This window comes from Schistocerca gregaria, chromosome 4, assembly GCF_023897955.1.
Source record: "Schistocerca gregaria isolate iqSchGreg1 chromosome 4, iqSchGreg1.2, whole genome shotgun sequence".
Classification (NCBI taxonomy): domain Eukaryota; kingdom Metazoa; phylum Arthropoda; class Insecta; order Orthoptera; family Acrididae; genus Schistocerca; species Schistocerca gregaria.
The window spans coordinates 109,158,899-109,180,495 of NC_064923.1; the positions used below are offsets into that span (position 1 = coordinate 109,158,899).

Below are 21,597 nucleotides of genomic sequence, written 5' to 3' on the forward strand. Positions count from 1 at the left end.
GCTCGAAGCTCTTGCCTGAACCGCTTCATCACATAGAAACGAGCACATAAAGTCGGTGGGAGGGAAAGCGAATCATTGACTTCGGTTTATTGGGAGACTTCTAGCTATTGTAGGACGTCTGTAAAGGAGACCGTCGAAATAGCACTTGTGTGACTCATTAATGAATACTCTTCGGCTGTTTGGGATCGCCACAAGGTCGGATTAACGGAATACATGGAAGCAGTTCAGAGGCGTCGTACTACACTCCTGGAAATTGAAATAAGAACACCGTCAATTCATTGTCCTAGAAAGGGGAAACTTTATTGACACATTCCTGGGGTCAGATACATCACATGATCACACTGACAGAACCACAGGCACATGGACACAGGCAACAGAGCATGCACAATGTCGGCACTAGTACTGTGTATATCCACCTTTCGCAGCAATGCAGGCTGCTATTCTCCCATGGAGGCGATCGTAAAGATGCTGGATGTAGTCCTGTGGAACGGCTTGCCATGCCATTTCCACCTGGCGCCTCAGTTGGACCAGCGTTCGTGCTGGACGTGCAGACCGCGTGAGACGACGCTTCATCCAGTCCCAAACATGCTCAATGGGGGACAGATCCGGAGATCTTGCTGGCGAGGGTAGTTGACTTACACCTTCTAGAGCACGTTGGGTGGCACGGGATACATGCGGACGTGCATTGCCCTGTTGGAACAGCAAGTTCCCTTGCCGGTCTAGCAATGGTAGAACGATGTGTTCGATGACGGTTTGGATGTACCGTGCACTATTCAGAGTCCCCTCGACGATCACCAGAGGTGTACGGCCAGTGTAGGAGATCGCTCCCCACACCATGATGCCGGGTGTTGGCCCTGTGTGCCTCGGTCGTATGCAGTCCTGATTGTGGCGCTCACCTGCACGGCGCCAGACACGCATACGACCATCATTGGCACCAAGGCAGAAGCGACTCTCATCGCTGAAGACGACACGTCTCCATTCGTCCCTCCATGCGCGCCTGTCGCGACACCACTGGAGGCGGGCTGCACGATGTTGGGGCGTAAGCGGAAGACGGCGTAACGGTGTGCGGGACCGTAGCCCAGCTTCATGGAGACGGTTGCGAATGGTCCTCGCCGATACCCCAGGAGCAACAGTGTCCCTAATTTGCTGGGAAGTGGCGGTGCGGTCCCCTACGGCACTGCGTAGGATCCTACGGTCTTGGCGTGCATCCGTGCGTCGGTGCGGTCCGGTCCCAGGTCGACGGGCACGTGCACCTTCCGCCACCACTGGCGACAACATCGATGTACTGTGGAGACCTCACGCCCCACGTGTTGAGCAATTCGGCGGTACGTCCACCCGGCCTCGCGCATGCCCACTATACGCCCTCGCTCAAAGTCCGTCAACTACACATACGGTTCACGTCCACGCTGTCGCGGCATGCTACCAGTGTTAAAGACTGCGATAGAGCTCCGTATGCCACGGCAAACTGGCTGACACTGACTGCGGCGGTGCACAAATGCTGCGCAGCTAGCGCCATTCGACGGCCAACACCGCGGTTCCTGGTGTGTCCGCTGTGCCGTGCGTGTGATCATTGCTTGTACAGCCCTCTCGCAGTGTCCGGAGCAAGTATGGTGGGTCTGACACACCGGTGTCAATGTGTTCTTTTTTCCATTTCCAGGAGTGTATATTTGTTAGCGGCAGGTCCGATCATCACGCGAGTGTTACGAAAATGCTCGGAGAGCACAAATGGGAACCACTGATCGGAGGAAAACGCCCTTTTCGCGAGACAGTTGACGAGGCTCAGAGAACCGGCGCTCCCGACAACCAGCATGACGATTCTGCTGCCACCAACACACACCTTGCGCAACGATCGTGTAGACGGGATAACACAAACTATGGCTGGAATGGAAGCGCACAGACAGTCGTGTTCCCTCGTTCCGTTTGCGAGTGGATCAGGAGGAATAACTGACTGATGAACCCTCTGACATGTACTACATAATGGTTTGTCGAGTACATTTATAGCTATAGATTCGGATGCGGTATGCCGGGGCCGTTGAGAGCTTCCTAGACTAGAACCGCTACTTCTCTACCTGGTAGCTGTTCAGCTGCCAAGCTGGAGGCTGAATACACAGCGTTTCGGTCCTCCCACGAAGGAAGAATAAGTGGCGCTACGAGGAAATGATACCAGGTTCTCAGCACGGCACTGGAGTGCTGACAAGTTAGAGACGGCAGTGGGCGGGGGTATCGTCTCACCTTTGTAACACAGGAGCTTCTAGTAAGAGTGCAGTCTGGGTAACTGGCACTCAGTTCTAACAAAAGCTACTTCTTCGTGCATCTCAATGATTATGACTCCACTGTAGTCCCTTCTCTACATTGTCGCACAGATGATAAAATGGTAGATATCGAAATAGATGACAGAGGGACAGAAAAACAAATAAAATCGCTCAAAAGAGGAAAGGCCGCTGGACCTGATGGGATAACAGTTCGATTTTACTCAAAGTACGCAAAGGAACTTGCCCCTCCTCTTGTAGCGGTGTACCGTAGGACTCAAGAGGAGCATAGCGTTCCAAAAGATTGGAAAAGGGCACAGGTCATACCTGTTTTCTAGAAGGGACGTCCAACAGATGTGCAGAGCTATAGACCTATATCTCTAACGTCGATCAGTTAAGTTTGGAACACTTATTATGATCGAGTATAATGACTTTTCTGAAGACTAGGAATCTACTCTGTAGGAATCAGCATGGGTTTCGAAAAAGACGATCGTGTGAAAACCAGCTCGCTAAATTCGTCCACGAGACTCAGAGGGCCATAGACACGACTTCCCAGGTAGATGCCGTGTTTCTTGACTTCCACAAGGCGTTAGATATAGTTCCCCACAGTCGTTTAATGAACAAAGTAAGAGAATATGGACTATCAGACCAACTGTGTGAGTGGATTGAAAAGTTCCTAGATAACAGAACGCAGCATGTTATTCTAAATGGAGAGAAGTCTTCCGAAATAAGAGTGATTTCAGCTGAGCCGCAGGGGAGTGTCGTAGGGCCGTTGCTATTCACAATATGTCTAAATGACCTTGTGGATAACATCGGAAGTTCACTGAGGCTTTTTGCGGATGGTGCAGTAGTATATCGAGAGGTTGTAACAGTGGAAAATTTTACTCAAATCCAGGAGGATCTACAATGAATTGACGTATGGTGCAGTGACTGGCTATTGATTCTCAATGTAAACAAGTGTAATGTGCTGCGAATACACAGAAAGAAAGATATTTTATCATTTAGGTATAATTTAGCAGGTCAGTAACTGGAAGCAGTTAATTCGATAAACTATCTGGGAGTAGGGATTAGGAGTGATTTCAAATGGAATGACCATATAAAATTAATCGTCGGTAAAGAAGTTGCCAGACTGAGATTCATTGGAAGAATCCTAAAGAAATGCGTTACGAAAACAAAGGAAGTAGTTTACAGTACAGTTGTTCACCCACTGCTTGAATACTGCTCACCGGTGTGGGATCCGTATCAGGTAGGGTTGATAGAAGAGGTAGAGAAGATCCAACGGAGAGCAGCGGGCATCGTTACAGGATCATTTAGTAATCGCGAAAGCGTTCCGGAGATGATAGATAAACTCCAGTGGAAGACGCTGCAAGAGAGACACTCAGTAGCTCCGTACGGGCTTTTGTTGAATTTTCGAGAACATACCTTCACCGCGGAGTCAATCAGTATATTGCTACCTCCTACGTATATCTCGTGAAGAGACCATGGGGATAAAATAAGAGAGATTAGAGCCCACACAGAGGCATACCGACAATCCTTCTTTCCACGAACAATACGAGACTGGAATAGATGGGAGAACTGATAGAGGTACTCAAGGTATCCTCCACCACATACCGTCAGGTGGCTTGCGGAGTATGGATGTAGATGTAATGTAGATATGTGCCCCGAATCACACAATTTGGCTGGAACATTCAGTGCCATACGCTGAAACTGGTTGCACAGTGTATTGAGAGTAGATTAGTAGGAAAGAAATAATAAATTAAAACATCATGCCTCGTACTGAAGTATTACGGCACGAACAGTGAAAATAAAGTAAGCGTCGAACTCTTTATTGTATAGGGCCTTCACCGAGAAAAAGTTTGAAATTATTTGTAGAGTTTGTCACTAAGTCTCCAAGCTATCCAATTCTGAAACACTGGTACACTGTATATGGTCTGGATAAGTTACCCGAGTGAACCACGCTGCCTCAAACGTATAAACAGCTTCTAACTTCAATATTTGACTCATTATGTTAAACCTTTAACATAAGATTATACCTATTAATTTTTAAATTGTGACAGAATTTTAAGTCGTTAATTTCTATCAATAATTATATAAATTAGTGGAAATCAGTTTTTCTCCCTAGAAGACACCAGACAGGCAACTTCTAACTGGCGTTTGGTGACAGTTTACTGATGTTGTTCAAAAATGTTGAAATGTGTGTGAAATGTTATGGCACTTAACTGCTAAGGTAATCAGTTACTAAGCTTACACAATACTTAACCTAAATTATCCTAAGGACAAACACACTCACACCCACGCACGAGGGAGGACTCGAACCTCCGCCGGGACCAGCTGCACAGTCCATGACAGCAGCACCCCAGACTATTGTTGTTCTTTAATAAATATTGCTTCTTGATGTGCTCATAAGAATAACAAGAATGTAACGAGTCAAAAGAAATTTCAACACTGGCTGGAAAATTGTATGATCGATAATCGAAGCTAACAGGTGACCTTTTAAAGCGAGCTCACTGAAGGTGGACGACGAATGCTTCCGCAGTTACTGTGTCACGAGACGAAGTGACGGACTCGTTCATCTTTCTTTCCATTTTATTGGACTATGTGCAATTTGAGCTCCTTATCGTAGAGAACTAATAACTTGTCCTTCAGCTATAGTTACAGGTGTGAAATTATTGTATCTGATCCGTTACGAAGCCTATGTGCTCCTGTTGATCATACAGAATTATTGCCCAGAAACAGTCTGAAAAGTTAAGGGTCTTACAGGGTGCATTCTGCTGAGAAATAATTGTTAAGAAGAAAATCGACATGTTGCGACGTTTCCGGTTTATTAGCATTGGAGCTGGCCAATCGGGTAGCTGTGCGCCATTTTTAAACCGTGTGAACCATTCTTAACACAGAGTACTGCTTCAGTACTCATCAGCGTAAACAGGCGTACGCAAGGATGCCAATCGCAACATACCATTGGTGTGAAATTACGAGTGTTCCGGAATTATTTGAACAGTCCTTGTATGAAGCGGTCCGGCAGAGACAGTGTCGCCAAATTTGTTCTTCGTTTAGTTTCCTAAAACCGTACCAGAGAGCGAAACAAAAATTGGAAAAGGGACGGTAGTAAGGGCCCCAACCCGAAACGAAGACTGAGCCGTCTTGTGCGCTGTCGTACACTATGAGAACATCTGACACTAACTGTATATGGCGGTCAGCTTGAATTTCCGGGCATAGCTGCCTAATTGGCTAACTTCAATTCCAATTAACTCGGCGCAACGTTCCGAACTTTTTACTTAACAATTATTTCTCAGCATAACTTGCTCTGCATCAGCTTTTCAGCCTGTTTCTAACCCCTCACCCCCCCCCCCCCCCTCCTACGCATTTACAACCAACCGATGGTGGTCTTGTTACAGACACTACATTGTTAGGCTCTCCCCCTCCGCCCCCAAAACACACACACACACACACACAAACATGCGCACGTGCACGCACGCACACACATAGTTCCTTCCACTACCACTATAATAATTTATTGAAGCCTGAGGACGTGCCATATAAACCGACTCTTCGTTTTGTTAAACTTGGAAACACTTACCTTCCTTCGCGATTCGATTTAATCGATAACAGTTGGTCGACATACGCGTTAATCTTCAGCATTCTTACGCAGCACCGCATTTCGAACGTTACAATTCCCTTCTTGTCTGTGCTGATCATTATTCGCGTTTTACTTATGTTTACGGCTATATCCCACACAAATAACATCAAAAAAGAACTTCTAACAGTTAAATTAATGTTTTACCGTAACAAATTTGTGTTTGCATGAGACACTGTAATTGCGACGCATCCTACGTTTTACTTCGTCTCAGCTACGGCCGTCAGCAGTTGTTCTGCTCCTCAAACAGCAAATCTTATTTGAGGCTTTCATTGCATCATTTCGTAATCTACTTTCGTCAGTATTTCCTGCTTTATTCCGATTTCTGTCTGACATACTTTTTTTTTACCTCTATTGACTTTCAGCTGGCAAGACAACATCCATCCTATCCAGTTTCTCAACGTCTCCGACGGAATTACGGATGTGATCGGCAAACCTCAGCTTCTTAGTTTTCTCTCAGAGCTTTAATATGCTGTCCCACTTCCACCTCAGTTTTCGTTAGCACTAGCTCAGTCTAGAAACTGAACAAGATCGGGACTAGAGTACAACTCTACCTTACTCTCTTCATGTCCTTCGATCTCGGTTTCTGTAAAAGTTGTACAAAACCTTTCGCTGCCTGTATTTTACACACATCACTTTCAGAATTTCAAAGTAACTCAATAAGTGCTAAAAATGTAAATTGGCCTTCCTTCATTATGTGTTCTAAGAAACGTCATGGTGACATTATTACCTCGCGAGTCGCTATTTTTCTACGGAACCAAGACTGACCTGGCCCTACGTCGGCAGCTACTAGTAACGTAGTGCGTCTGCATCACTGTAGTTTATCCCCTTAGCTACCTTACCTTTCATGAGATGCAAGAGGGTTGTGAAATATCAGTCTGTTATTGCATGGAATATTTACTCTTTGTTGGATAAGTATTTCTAAATACTATTTTGATTATATAATACCAATTTTTTCCATGTGTGAGTGGATACGTTTTCAAATCAGTTCATTAATAGACCACTTGTCGAAGTTTGGTCCTTTACTGAACAAACTAACCTCTTCTCAGCTAGGTGCACTGCCCAAAATACGATGGAAGGTTGCTGAAATTACAAATGAACATAAGTAACTGCAGTGGATCGTACATAATAAGTCAATACAAGTTTCTAAACGAAATGCTTTATTTTTATGCATCATCTCTCTATTACAAATGCAGCTACATAGAAATAGAAACACACATGGGAACACTACACGAAGCGAATCAGATTCGTAAATTTTCTTTCTTCTTTCGGAAAGTAAAATACTGTTTTCTACAATTGTTCACTTAAAACCACGTACTTTCATAGATCTGAAGTTTTTCTTGTTGTTCGTAATTAAAATGTCATTTAACCACAACGTAAGACGTAGCGATAAAATTCTTCATAGTTCCTAACTTAATGAATATACGAACTGGGAAAATTCTCACAAAATTTATTTACAACGATCTTAAACTATAATTTTCTACAATAATCTCTGCATCATTTTCTGATATGGCTTCGACCCGTCTGTGTGGCAACATGTCTTTGATGTTCAGCTTAAACAATAAGTAAAATAACGTTCAACATGTTATGAAATTTTTACATAGGTCCCATATTTCGCTAGAAAAATAACACTTTCTGGCCGTAATTGCATGGGTTCCGATTTAGAGTCGAATGATTTAGGAAGATTTAAAAGAAGCAAGGCGCTTGCCTTGCTTTGTTGAGGTTCCAGACAACGGAAGGGTATGTAAAGACTGAAAATAACTGTGCAGGATTATTTTTTTCATACTAAAATAGCGTTGCAAACATATGTACCTGGTCACTCAGCGAAAACTTTTTCTGAACGTGTCTTCTATCAATATGTAAAAGTTTTCCATTTCAGCAACTCGCACATACATTGTGTTCAGATTTTACTGGGTTTTTGTTATGTATAATTCACTGACTCAAGTATCTGGAAACAGAACAGCATTTACGGTCACCCTTACCGAATCGAACAAGTTACATCTGACCATAAAAATATTAGACCAGTTTTACGGTTGATATGAAACTATCACTCTTTTTTTTCACTGTGAGTCATTCTCTTACAGTATGAGTATAAACTGCAATGTTCTCAGTATCATATACTTAGCACATGTTCTGTTCTTCGGTTTTCTAGAGTAACCAATCGGAAACACATGTCCTTCACCAAAGCACAAAAAAATACCGTTCGATATTTCATATCTGTGATTTCTTAGTACATACTCTCAGTTTGTGGTGCTTTCAACCTTGTTGGATTCGCTCATCTAGTAATTTTAGCTAAGTTCTGCTTTCTACCCACATGTTAGACAGTTTTAAGAAATATTTAAATAAAGCATGTGCATGAATTATTCACACAATAATGTGATGTCAGACTCTGTGAACAAATTCATCCTTTGATTACAGAAGCAAACACGACGTTGCTGTCTGCCTAAAGAACTTGTGTCCCATCCTGAGGTTTTCTTTCCAAGCAAGTTAATGAAGCCCCAAGTCAAAGCGGCTACACTCGCCCCCTGTCAACTTCTATTGAGTCTCCCGTTTCAGCACCAGTATTCTGAGGGGAGTTTTGTATTTTAGACAGCAGCTATTTCAACATTTAAAAGCAGTTTAGTCAGTGTACTGTTAAACATTCTCGCACGTTTTACCAGAATTCAATTTTAGATTGTCCACATCTCTCTGATCACACGAACGAACATCATTCGGTCTGTAACTCAGACCGAAGTAAAACAGTTAACGTGTAAACAATGTAGGGACTTTCAAACGTCAAGGTTTCCATATATTACCGCAAAAAAACACTCACCACTTATCATAATACTTGCACCTCGATTTTGTTCTTGGACTGCTTTATTAAAATCCTAACTCTCTTTTTGTTAATCGAAAGCTGTGGCAGCCGAATGGATAAGCGGGTAGTCACTAAGTTTCAGTAAAGTCATAGATGTCTGATTCTGACACACCACCGTGTTTGATACACATGCTGTATTAATGATGTACGAAGCATTGGTATTCAGTCACGAAGGACATGGTGAACACTTCCGCTGACTGTGCAACAAATACATACGAGACAGGTTATGGTTATTTTTCTTTTATCAAGTTATATTCCTTGAGATTACATAACACTAGAATATTTCAATGCCACGCTGCTTCTGAAGCGGAAAAATGGAAAATTTAACACACAGTGCCTCCCTGTCAGAACACTTTTCTACTTTGACGAATCCAAAACAAGATAAATGCACCTCTCCAACGTTCCGGACACATTCGTGACTTGGGACAATTTTCGTAAGTCCCGTCTCCGCACAAGCAAGAAGAAACGTAGCAAAATACACTCAGACAGCGCAACTGGAGCGTTCGGGTGGAAAAATGAATCACGCCCGAAACTTCTCGAATTGCTTGTAAATGTTGTGAGTTCCTTCGGAAGATTCGGCGTGGAAAAGTAACGGGGGTTTGGGGGAGAACGAGTATTGCTCTCGGTTACGACTCGTGGTAACGTGAAGAGGGGCGTGTGGGTGGCGGGGTGAGGCAGGCGGGCCAGAGGCCGTCCCGCCCCTTCTTCCAGCGGCCTCCAGGCAGGTCGTTCCAGCGACTTCCGGGCCGCCTACGCTGGAGGACCCAGGCGCTGGCCGGAGAGCGGTGTCGCGTCCCATCATGAGTCCACGGCGCCGATCTCGCCGTTGGTGAGCGCCTTCAGCACCAGCTGCGCCGGGCCGCGCGTCGCCGGTGTCTGCTCCTGCACAGGCGAGGCAAAACGTGACGTCAGCCGGTGGCTAAGAGCGACGAGCACAGTGCCAGACTGCAGAATTAACACACAAGTTTCATAAAACTATGGAGCTGCACCGAGTCGCTTACAACTTTACTTTAGAAATACATGTTGCACTCGACTGACGCCGGTACGATACACAGCCAAATGTATTTAACGTGTGGCCGCCGGCTACTCACTTTCTTTAGACGCTTGCGTCTGGCAAGTGAAACACGTAAACCAAAGGAAAGTTAAATGCAACTAGCGGCTGCTGCACAATGTTACTCTCAACGGTCACAATTCGCCCTGCAGGCAAAGCAAGTGCTCATTATGAAACTTTGAGTTTGAAGTAATAAGCTCAACACTGTGCATAGTACCCACTGACCCACACCTGCTGGGCACAGGTATCCCGGCTGGGTGAGTAGCCTGGGGTAACCGTAATTTTCTTTATATGCCTCTGTGTAGAATTGTGATCAAAACTTCAGAGAATAAAACTACGTGACTGAGTATTGTCACTTTAGTGTAACTTAAAAGGTTTACCGTCATTTGGCTTTAATTACTTGAGGGAATCATCACCTACATAGCTCTGGTTTCCCGAAGATTTGTGGAGTATGGCTTCTCTAACTTCATGTGCGACGACTAGCCGAAATTCTCTCCACGGTTTAAGGGACCGATGACCGTAGCAGCCTGCTCCCTTTAATCCCCCAATCCAATCAACCAACTCTCCACGGCCATTTTGGTTGTGTCTACAGCTCGAGAAGGTACCGGGGACGCTTTTGAGCTCACGAGACGACTGAATCTACAGTAGTTTCGCAGATCTCTTCCACAAAAATGCATATTCGTTCGTCTCGTTGGGAAAAAGGCGTCCGCTGTGACTTCTCGAGCTATGGACACAACCAAATTTCGGTTCGTCATCGCTCCCGAAGTTACAGAAGCAAAACTCACAAATTCTCGGGAAACCAAAGTGATATAGATGATTCCTTCAGGAAATCAAAGCCAAATGACGGCAAAGCTTTTAATATATATGAGAAAGTGATGATGGTCAGTTACATAGTGTTGCTCTCTGAATTTTTGATCACAGCTGTACCCAGAGGCCCATAAACAAAACTATCATTATGTCAGGGTCCTAGCCGGCCGCGGTGGGCGAACGGTTCTAGGCACTTCAGTCTGGAACCGCGCGACTGCTACGGTCGCAGGTTCGAGTCCTGCCTCGGGCGTGGATGTATGTGATGTCCTTAGGTTAGTTAGGTTTAAGTAGTTCTAAGTTCTAGGGGGCTGATGACCTCAGATGTGAAGTCCCATAGTGCTCAGAGCCATTTGAACCGCCACGGTACTCATGCAGCAGGGTTCCCTGTGCGGTGTTAGGGTCAGTAGGAAGTACAGGGTGCATCAGCAAAGTTTGGTGAATGCTCTCAGGAAATAATGGAAACAAGTGCTACAAACGACCTTAACTGTCCTTCAAGGAAATCAAGTTACGCCTGGCATCGATTGTAAAGCTGTTGGGAACAGTCAGTAAACGCATCTTGTGGATTCCCTCGAAGCACCGTGGTCACACGTTGTCGGATATCCGCATCGCTACAGGAGATTAGACCTCGTGCTACCAGTACGATACGGTAACCAGGCGAGTCAGTGGCAAGGTGTTCATTATGTCTCCCGTTTCCCTCGGGTATAAATTCATGATGGATCCAGTCCTGGCTGTCGAAAAAGGCGATCAACATCAATCTTGGATTTAGTAAGAGCCGACATGTTTTGACAGGCGAGGAAGCGATGCTCACCGTTGTGCTGACGGCCGCTTTTGTTTCCGCATCGTGTTGGTAGCGCCAGATCTCATCTCCTGTAATAGAGTGGATATCCAACAACGGTTGACCACAGTGTTTGGATAATTCCGTAAGGTACTTTTGCTGACAGTTCCCAACAGCCTTACGTAACTTGTAGCTATTGGTGATTTCCTTGAAGGCTAGCAAATGTATTTTGTTTGTAACAATTGTTTTCCTTATTTTCTGAAACCATACACCGAACTATTCAGACGTATCTTGTATGATTCCTTCGAGAAACCGAAGTCAACTGAAGGAAGTCTATTACAATGGTCATTATTGCAAACGATTTAAGCAGGAAACTCTAGCAAAGTTCTCAGGACGTAGAATGTTATCGATTCGATACTCAGTTGCAGTTTCGACTGATGTTTCATGGCAACGAGAGCAGCTGAAAGCCATTGCATCACCCAGGCTTCCCGCCCGCTGTAGATTTCGGCGTAACCTACGCCCACTTATCAGATGCCCGACCGCACATCCAGTACGACAAGAGCTATGTTTTCAGTGTAACCTAGCCCACACTTCCCTTCACACTTCTTACATGTTAACTCTACATACTAACACCAGGTGGTAACCAACCGTGCATTGGCAGGGTGACGTCTCCTGCGAGCGATCAAATGGTGTTAATTGCCCTGAAGATGACCCCATAAGGGTTGAAACCGGTAGGCGGCGAAATAAATAATGAGATTGTGACTGTCATTTTGGATAATTGATTATAAGTGAACTAATCGCTGTTATCTCCACACAACTATGTTGTCTAAAAATCTCGTATCGGCCTTATGGTGCAATCGGGTGGCCATCTCCTGTGTTTCCACGCAATTCCGCCATTCCTCACTAGATGGCAGTGACGGCGTTTTGGCAAGGGTGGGGAACTCTAGCTCAGCATTTCACGAATTATTGATAAATTATATACACAAACCTTCCTCCTGGTTTGGTCTTTCTATTAGTGAAATCTTAACCCAAAACACAGACACAATCAGCAGGGGGGCTTCAGTATACATGTTCTACGCTCAAATTATTAGAAGAGCTAATATCAAACCAAGAATATTTCGATAAGGGATATATGATGCCAGAAGTCTACTTGCAATGTTATGGAACCCTTTGTTACTGCTGCTGACTACGAATGTGTATTGTTATTGAAAAAGAAGAAGCCCTCTTCGCTGGAATTGCTGTCGTTGATGGAACCACTGAGGCCATGCCGGGAATCTTCGAACGGACACAACAGTCAATGGCCCGACGATGTACTGCGTGCATATAGGCCAGTGGCATCGTATTCGAACAGGTCTTGTTAGTTTAGCAAGAGCAGGCATTGCCTGCAGGGGGACGGTTTTCAAGAACTTAGGCACTCTGAATGATACTGCTGTAATAAGCATGCTAAACTACCATATGTTTAAATGGTCCCTAGCATCAGTAATAGCTGTCGTGGACCTTATGTATCTTAACCAAACATTTTTTGTTTTGATTTCCTCTACCTCCTGTATCAATATGGTTCACATGGTTCGAATGGCTCTGAGCACTATGGGACTTGACAGCTGATGTCATTATCCCCCTAGACCTTAGAACTACTTAAACGTAAGTAACCTAAGGACCTCACACACATCCATGCCCGAGGCAGGATTCGAACCTGCGATTGTAACAGTTGCGCGGTTCCGGACGGAAACGCCAAGAACCGCTCGGCCACCGCGGCAGCGTGTATTAATATGAATGAATTGTTTTAGAACACGTTACATCAGATGACGCGGAAGGAATTAGATTATAAAGCGAGACACTTATAGTAGGTGATGAGAGTTTTGCCATTCGAGCAGAAAAATAACTAATTACGGCCAAAGTAAAGGGGATATAAATTGTAAGACTGGAAAAACCGCTTTTGAAGAAGATATGTTAACATCGAATTTGGATTTACGTATTAAAATGTCTTTTCCGAAAGTATTTGTATAGAGTGGAGCCATGGACGATAAACAGTTCACTCAAGAAGAGAGCAGAAGATTTTGAAATGTCGCCCCAAAGAAGAATGCTGAATATTAAATGTGTGGATCGCGTAACTAATATTGAGGTACTGAACAGAACTGGAGAGAAAAGAAATTTGTGTAACAACGTGACTGAAGAAAGGAACCGGTTGATTCATGGCGAATCAACCATGAATCAATCGGTTACTTCTTTCAGTCATGTTGTTACACAATTTTCTTGTCTCCCCAGTTGTCTTCAGTACCTCAATATTAGTTACGCGATCCACACATCTAATATTCAGCATTCTTCTTTATGTTACTTATTCTGAGACATCAAAGCATCACCAATAAGGTATTACAGAGACGTGGGTGGGGGAGATAAGAATCGTAGAGAGAAAGCAACGAATACAGTGAGCAGGTCAGAAGCACTTAGGTGGCAGTAGTTATTCAGAGATGAAGAGGTTTTCACAGGATGGAGCAGCATGGACAGCTGCATCAAACCAGTCTTCGGACCAGAAACCACAACAACTACACATACACACAAATCATCATTCCAATTACCAACGACCGGACTGACCACGTGGAATTTTAAAACAGGGCTTAAACCTGCATATCTGTTTCTTTCTAGCATTCGGCTATCACACTAAACTTACTTAATTCGAATCTTTAACTAAGCACGTAACACATGTAGGTGGGGGAAAGCCCTTTGTACCAGTTGGCTGCGCATTAATTACTGTGCTTCCTTCATCTTCGTGCATGTCAGTTTCCTATGATTCAAGTTGTCCACCTCAGCTTCATCCTGTTCACAGTTTTCAGAAACTAGTTACTGGTTGTAAGTATTCAGAGATGTGGCAGGTACCCATGATTTGAAGTAAATATGTCTATTTAACATGGGCTCTAAAATGCACTTCCTCAGCTCCGATACTATGAAACAAATCACATATACTACTAGCACTTTGCTTTCCAAATTTTAGGAGGAGGCAGTATGAATAAACATAAGAAAAAAATGTTCAGTAAACACGAGCTATAAAGGGCATACGTTAAGAGCGATGAGCACTTATTCGCCTTCGCTGCTGTAAAAGACATATCTCCCATTGCACAAGTACTCAGAGCTTTTGAGGCAAACATTTTAGAGCTCACGTTCACTAGAAGGTTCTTTTTATTTTTGTGGTCCTTGGGCCTTACAAAAATTCCAAATCATGGAAACCAAAGAGCCTGCATTAGTAGGGATTTGTTTCACAGAAACTAACACGAAGAGGTGCTAACAGCTTTTAGCGTATGCATTTTACAGTCTACGTTTACTAGTCTTCTTTCCTTCGAAAGATTGTTCCTGTTATATCCTTAACACCGACCACGCCCCCTGGGACGCACTGTATAAACGTGCAGGGTAACATCCGTGTCCCAGTCTCATACGAATCGTAGACCTCATATGACTTTACTTAGCTTCATATTGTGGAGCTGCGATCTAGGAAAGATGTCCAGCTATACGGCCTCTAGGTTTCTGCTCTCAGGTTGCTGAAATGCATGCTACTCTTCACAGGGGGTCCAGCCATGGTAAGAAATTTCCTTCATCGTAGATCTGAAATCAATATGAGAGATTGGTGGTAGACGCAACAGCTCCCCATTAGTGCTATTCTTTGCTATTTGGTCGACTATTTCGTTGAGGAACATTACATCATGTCCTTTTATCTGCACAAAATGGAATTACCTGTCATTTTTCGTTGAATTTGGAATGGTCTTGAACCAACCAAACTATGCTTAACGAATTTTGAAATGTATGATTTATGCAAAACGTTTTGGGAGCCGATGAGCGTCAATATGAGGTTAAAAATCTGAATTTCTTAACAAGTGGCTTCCCTCACGGCCAATAGCTACATTGTATAAACAAACGTTTCAGGTGGAAGCGCAATTATGGGGCCGAAGAGGAGGTATCCACTCCCTCTTTCGTTTTAGAGCCATATGGTACATACAGGCGTACTGTGGCCATGTCTTCCAATAAACTGCTCTATTTCGAGATTTGTGCCCTTCCCATTTCTTAAATCATAAGGAGAATATGACATTGGGGCTGTATTGAAGTTGATATAAAGTGGATACTGAAAGGAAGGTATATTCACATCCTGTAGTCTCCAGAATTCAGAGACTTCATCGAGTAACTGTCTGATATCGATAAACGACTGAAGAGGAATGGGTCTGAAGACGTCTGTTTCCTATCTTTAGTATCATTTCGGAAGCTTCCACTAACAGCGCATTGGTGAAAGTTTATTTTATGTCTCCAAGTGCTAAGTGTGCCAAAACGTCGATTAGGTGCATTAGGTGCGTATCTCATTGAGAAACTGAACTAAGCAACATATTATGTCTAGAGGCTTCTAACTGGGGGTATTTGCTTGCATACCAACATGTAACGGCCCAGTACGATAAATGTTTTTATTCCCTGAACATGGTACAGTTGTTGAGGGACGAGTGAAGAGTGACACTTGAAATAATCATCTTTTATTAACCTGTCTGCTAAAATCTGTAGCATGTTATAGTTGGCTAAGAACGTCTGACCCTCCATCGAAGCACTCAAAAGACTGATGAGGACCAGACAGGTGTGAAGAGTACTGATCTGACAGGAAGAGTAAGAGCTAACACACCCACCCATAGTCAGCAGTGTTTATCTCAAGACTTATGTATTATGAGTCATCAGTATGATGCGGCCAGCCAGGAATACAAATCACTTCATCTCACAGTAGCACGTGCCGCCTACGTCCTCAATGATTTGTTGCATGTATTCCACTTCCTTTCTTACCCTGCAGTTATTACCGTCTGTAGCTCTCTGGCACCATGGAAGTTATTCTCTCATGTCTTAAGAGATGTCTGATCATTCGGTCCCTTATTTTCAGTGTTTCCATATAACCTTTCCTCGCCGATTCTCTGGAGAACCTCCTCATTTCTTACTTTATCAGTTCTCCTAATTTTCAACATCCTGCTAGAGCACTTCATCTCATAGTCTTCGAGTCTGTTGTTTTTCGGTTCTGCCACAATCCAAGACTAGTACCATGATGTATTTTTCTTTATTACAGAATCTGGCCACTTATAGGTCACTTAGAACCTAAGACAAAGGTACAGTCTTTTTTTTTTATCTCCCCAGAACTTTTTCATGGCCTGCCTCTGCCACTTGACATCAGCCTCCTAGGTTGTGAATTTCGTTGCTCGACAGGAAATTTTATATTACTGATCACTAGCCTGAAACTTTCCCTTCTGTATGGGGTTCCTTCTGCGACGTTAAGTTTTCTCAAGCCCTTTCTTGTCTCTTCCAGGCATCCCTTGGCGTTTTTTAATTTGTTTCTACGTTTCTATATAGATCTTGTATTTTTTCTCTTCCCCCAGTTGCCTTTATTTTTTTGTTTCTACCAATACGTACTCCCTGTACTGAATTTACTTTGGACCATCTTGTTTACGGTCGCGCCAGGCCAAGGCTATTGAATTTATCCCCAATCATGTTGCTCTGAGAAAGTTAGTTCTACAAGGCAATGTGCCTGTAGTATTTTTGGAAAGACATATTATATTTTTAATTCAGTGATCAATGGTTTATTTAACAGAGCAGTACTGACGCCAAAGTATGCTCATTTAATTTTCAGTGATTTTGGGTAGCGTGCAGGTTCTAAATAATCACTGAAGTTATGACAACAGTTTACTCCTAAAAATTCATACCTTTGATTCAATTGTTTTGTTAGTGGCGATGGAGCGGCGTAACGGTTTTTTTTTTTTTACAAAATCGGGAGTTAATCTAGAGCCACAGTTATGATTTTTATTGCAGTTTTCATTTTTTCCCAGGGAATTTTAATTAGGACCCGTTATTGCTGGAGCTCGCCGGAACAAAATTAAAGAAACTAAACATACGATGATGCTGAACTGCAGCTCTCTGAATTCTGTGCTGTCAAATTGCACTCAAACACAGGCCTGCTCCTTTGTAGAAGGGAACTGCCACGGACTTGAATGAATTTCAACTCTACTTCTTTTCTGAACTTGAACTGTCCCATGGGATTGGTGGCATCCTACGGTATAGTTGTGCTTTGTATAAAATGGTAGCGTGTACTCCAGGGATTGTCGAACTGGATAAAGAGCCTTCTAGGGACATAACGTGGACTGACGGTACATCAAAGAAAATTAATGGACAGCAGAAATCTGATGCTCAGCCCTTGTGAGGCAAACTGCAGAGCTACTTGGTTGAGATGTAGCTGCTCCGGTCTCGTAAACTGATGTACGGCCGGGAGAGCGGTGTGTTGACCGCATGGCCCTCCATGTCCGCATCCAGTGTAACGTGGGCGGGATGAAGTTCGCTTACACGTGGTGGCAGAAATAGAGGGCAGGGGAGGAGGTAAACACCCTCCATGATGGCATGCCTCACGGTGTATTGATACAAGCAACAATGAACAAGAATCAGTTTCCACCCTGCGGCGGAGTGTGCACTGATTTCAAATTTCCTGTCAGATTAATACTCTGTGCCAGACTGGGTCTCGAACGCGGGACCACAATTGCAAGTGCTCCACTGACTGAGCTATGAGAGCACGAATCACCTACTTCTGCACGCAGTTTTAATCTGCCAGTAAGTTTCAACAATTAACAAAATTGCACATGGAACGTGAGTCTCGGTGCTGCGAAAAGTCGAAAACGAGTATTAATGCCATTCATGTAGGGAATATATGTTCCCTGAGTGATTGAGAACGTCGGAGTATCTGCTGACGAAGACGAGTTAAGTCGTTAAACAGTGTGAGTCAAGAAGACACGAAAGCTGGGTAACGCATAAGAAAACAGTACACATGTGTGGCTCACGTCTGAATTACGATTTGAAGACAGGAGTTTCACGTACGCCCATAAGGAAACCCTTACAGACACACTAATACAGTTCTCATACTGCTTGTTGTGTCTCGTGGAATACGTCGTTCATCACACACATCGGTCGTCAACATAATCTGTGCTACTTCGTAATCATGCGATAACTGATCAATCGTTTAGCTGATTAACAAATCTAAGCACAACGTAAGCCATTAATTCGATATGGATGAGCGGATACTATCTATTCTCAGTGTTTTGCTACTAGCCTAATACTTGACGCTCTTCACGTGCGGTAAAATGGAGAATTTATCGAATGATAAAATTAATGTTCATTTAATTTCCCAATAAAAGTAGAGTTACGATTGAAAATAGGGACAAGTACGTTCACGCGATCTGTTAACCACAAAGTAAATAAAAATTGCCGATGTGCAGTGGTGAAAGGTGCCTGACATCTTCAGAAATACAGATATACAGGTACACTATAGGAAACGAGGGACAATGTCCATTATTCCCATGAACTAAGAGGGAACAATGAAAATAATAGACCAAGCGGAAAGTGATCGAATTAAAAGGAGGTTATATCAGAGACGTAGAGCCAGATTTCCCGTTGATCTCCGCATATCGAAGAAGTAATGAAGTAAGTAAAACAAAGTTTGATGAGTGAGACCCAAATTCATTGTCAACGGATATCAACGATAGGATTCATTGATGCCATTGCTCCCCTCAGTGAAGACGATAAATACAGGGGGTGGGGATGCGAGTTGGGCTGCCTATCTTATGGTGGATGAGACATTTTCGGGGCCAAATTTAATTTGCCCCTCTGGTAATTAAAAGACTTGCTGAATAGAATGAAGACTACATGCCGCAGAACTGAGAGTCAATCAAAGAAAGATGAGAACTGTGAAGAACAGAATGAATGACATCAGATACAATGTTGTCATTAAAATCAGGGACCATACAACACAGGGAATTCTACTTTTTGGACGCTAAATGACAAATGGCGAGTGGAGCAGGGAGGAAATAGGAAGAAGAGCAGTACGGACCAAACGAAATCTACTAGTATCGACCTTAGGAATCAAAACTGAAAATGACTAGCATTGTACCGAACCGAATTATGGACTGTGAGAAAAAAAGGGAAAAAGGAAAGAATCGATGCGCTTTTTTTTATGTAGTGTTATGGTGAAACCTGCAGAACTGGCGGGGAGAGGTATATATGGAATGTTAAACGAAGGAATAGACTGTTGGGATATTGGAGTAAGGCTCCATGCCATTAGAGATAGCTGTTGAGGGCAGAATTTGAGGCGGTAACGTGTTGCAATTTTCGCAAATATTAATATACGCGGACCTTTGTACTTCCTTTTGTTACACCGGATGTTAACGTGCAGCTCGAATATCAATAGGTGTAATTTATGAAATGAATCAGTGCACATAAGACCTCTTACGTGTTTACACAATAAATTCATCTGCAAATTATGTAAAACAGCATTGGAAAAGGTTTTTGGAAGTTGACTCTGACTTCAGAAGCCCAGGGACTTGCGAAGGTAAGAAATCTGGGGGATATGTCATGTCCAACAGGAAGGAACACATTGGCTGGACGTAGGTAAGTACAAGAAGATAGTATGCGACTGGTACTATTTCACGATGCTAAAAATCCTAGATCAAGGCAAAGGGATCAGCTACACAACAATGAGAAAAAGCAGCAGCTTTGCATCTGCTCAGTTCACAATTTATTTCAATTTATACGTACACAATCTATCTAGTGCAGTCCTCTAGACATCTCAGTAACGCTGTTATACAAACCACCTTTAAACATATCTCCACAGTGTCCCAAAAACGAAATTACAAGTAAGTAGGCGGTGAGCATCCGAGGATGCAGTTAATAACCCAGTCATGCACTGAGCTTTGGATGTGCAGTGGGCCAGAAGTTCCCAGTTTCTACCCAAGAACGAAGAAACGAATTCTTGGCACTGCAGGTCCTTTCAGAAAATTTGCAATTCCACCAGGTGGGTACCGGAATTTAATATCTGCTCAAAGGTTACAGGTCAGCCGATCCGCGATACCGGTCGATGTTCCACAGCTCGTGGCAGGAACGAAATTGGAATCAAGTCCATACCTAATAAAATGCTATGCTTAAAGATCAGTCGAGTCACCGCTATTGAAATACCATACTAAACATACATATAAGCAGTCTGAAAACGTATCATACGAATTCGTCTTCAATAGCCAGAGCCCATGGAAACTTCTATGTAAGCCACTTACATATAGAGAGTCCTCGGCAATATGAACGTCATCAATAGATACGTTAGCTGCAAGGAAATCAATCGGTCAACTAACAGAGGATGAAAAAATATTGTACTCCGCAAATGGCAAAAGACGACAGATCTGTGGTTGTAAATGCACTTAGGTGACAAGTCTTAGGCTAACAAGACGCACACATATATAGATGACGGTTGTATTAGAAGGCAGAAAAGGGCAATGCGTTAGCAGAGCTGTCATTTGTACTACGGTGATTCTCATTAAGAGATTCCCGACGTGGCTATGGCCGCACGATGGGAATTAAAGACTTCAAACGCGGAATGGTAGTTGGAGCAAAGGGCGTGGGACATTCAGTTTTGAAAACTGAAATTCAGTATTCAGTATTCAGGAGTTCTCAATGTCAAGAGCGATACGAAAATAGCAGATTCAAGGTATTATCTCCTACCACGGACAACGCAGTTTCCGACGGTTTTCACTCAACGACCGAGAGCAGAGTTGTCAGTCTTAACATACAAGCAACACTGCGTGAAATAACAGCAAAAATCAATGTCGAATTTACGGCGAAGGTATCCATTAGGAAAGAGCGGCGAAATTTGTCGTTAATGAGCTATGGCAGCAGAAGTGCTTTTGCTAACTGCAGGACATCGCCTGCAGCGCCTTTCCCACACTCGTGACCATACCTGTTGGAAGCTAGACAACTGGAAAACCGTGACCCCATCAGATGAGTCCCGATTTTAATTGGTAAGAGCTGACAGTAGAGTTCGAGTGTGGCGTAGATCTCACGAAGCCATGACCCACGTTGCAAACATGGCACTGTGCAATCTTGTGGTGGCTCCATAATAGTACGTGTTGTGTTTAGATTGAATGGATTGGGTCCAGTGGTTCAACTGAGCCGATCGAGGAGCAGAAATGTTTATGTTCGGTTTTTGGGAGACCATTTTCAGCTATACATGCATTCATGTTCGTAAACATCGATGAAATTTTTATATCTGTCAAAGCGTCGTGTCACCGGGCCGCAATTGATCGCGATTGGCTTGAAGAACACCGATTACTCTCTGAAATTTAAATTTTTCAAACTAATCATTCAAGTTAAATTTGTACTTCTAATTCACATTACATTATCTTGTTTTAGACCCGC

General features: G+C 43.5%; 1 protein-coding gene across 1 annotated transcript in view; it reads right to left on the reverse strand.

The window, feature by feature from the left end:
* Window positions 1-7,026: 7,026 nt before the first annotated feature.
* LOC126267344 (RNA-binding protein Raly-like) overlaps window positions 7,027-21,597 on the reverse strand; it is a 953,265-nt gene continuing 938,694 nt past the window's right edge. The window contains exon 10 of the mRNA XM_049972467.1: window positions 7,027-9,619. Within this exon, the coding sequence (XP_049828424.1) occupies window positions 9,536-9,619 (84 nt within the window). The 3' untranslated portion in view covers window positions 7,027-9,535. The remainder of the gene's footprint in view (window positions 9,620-21,597) is intronic.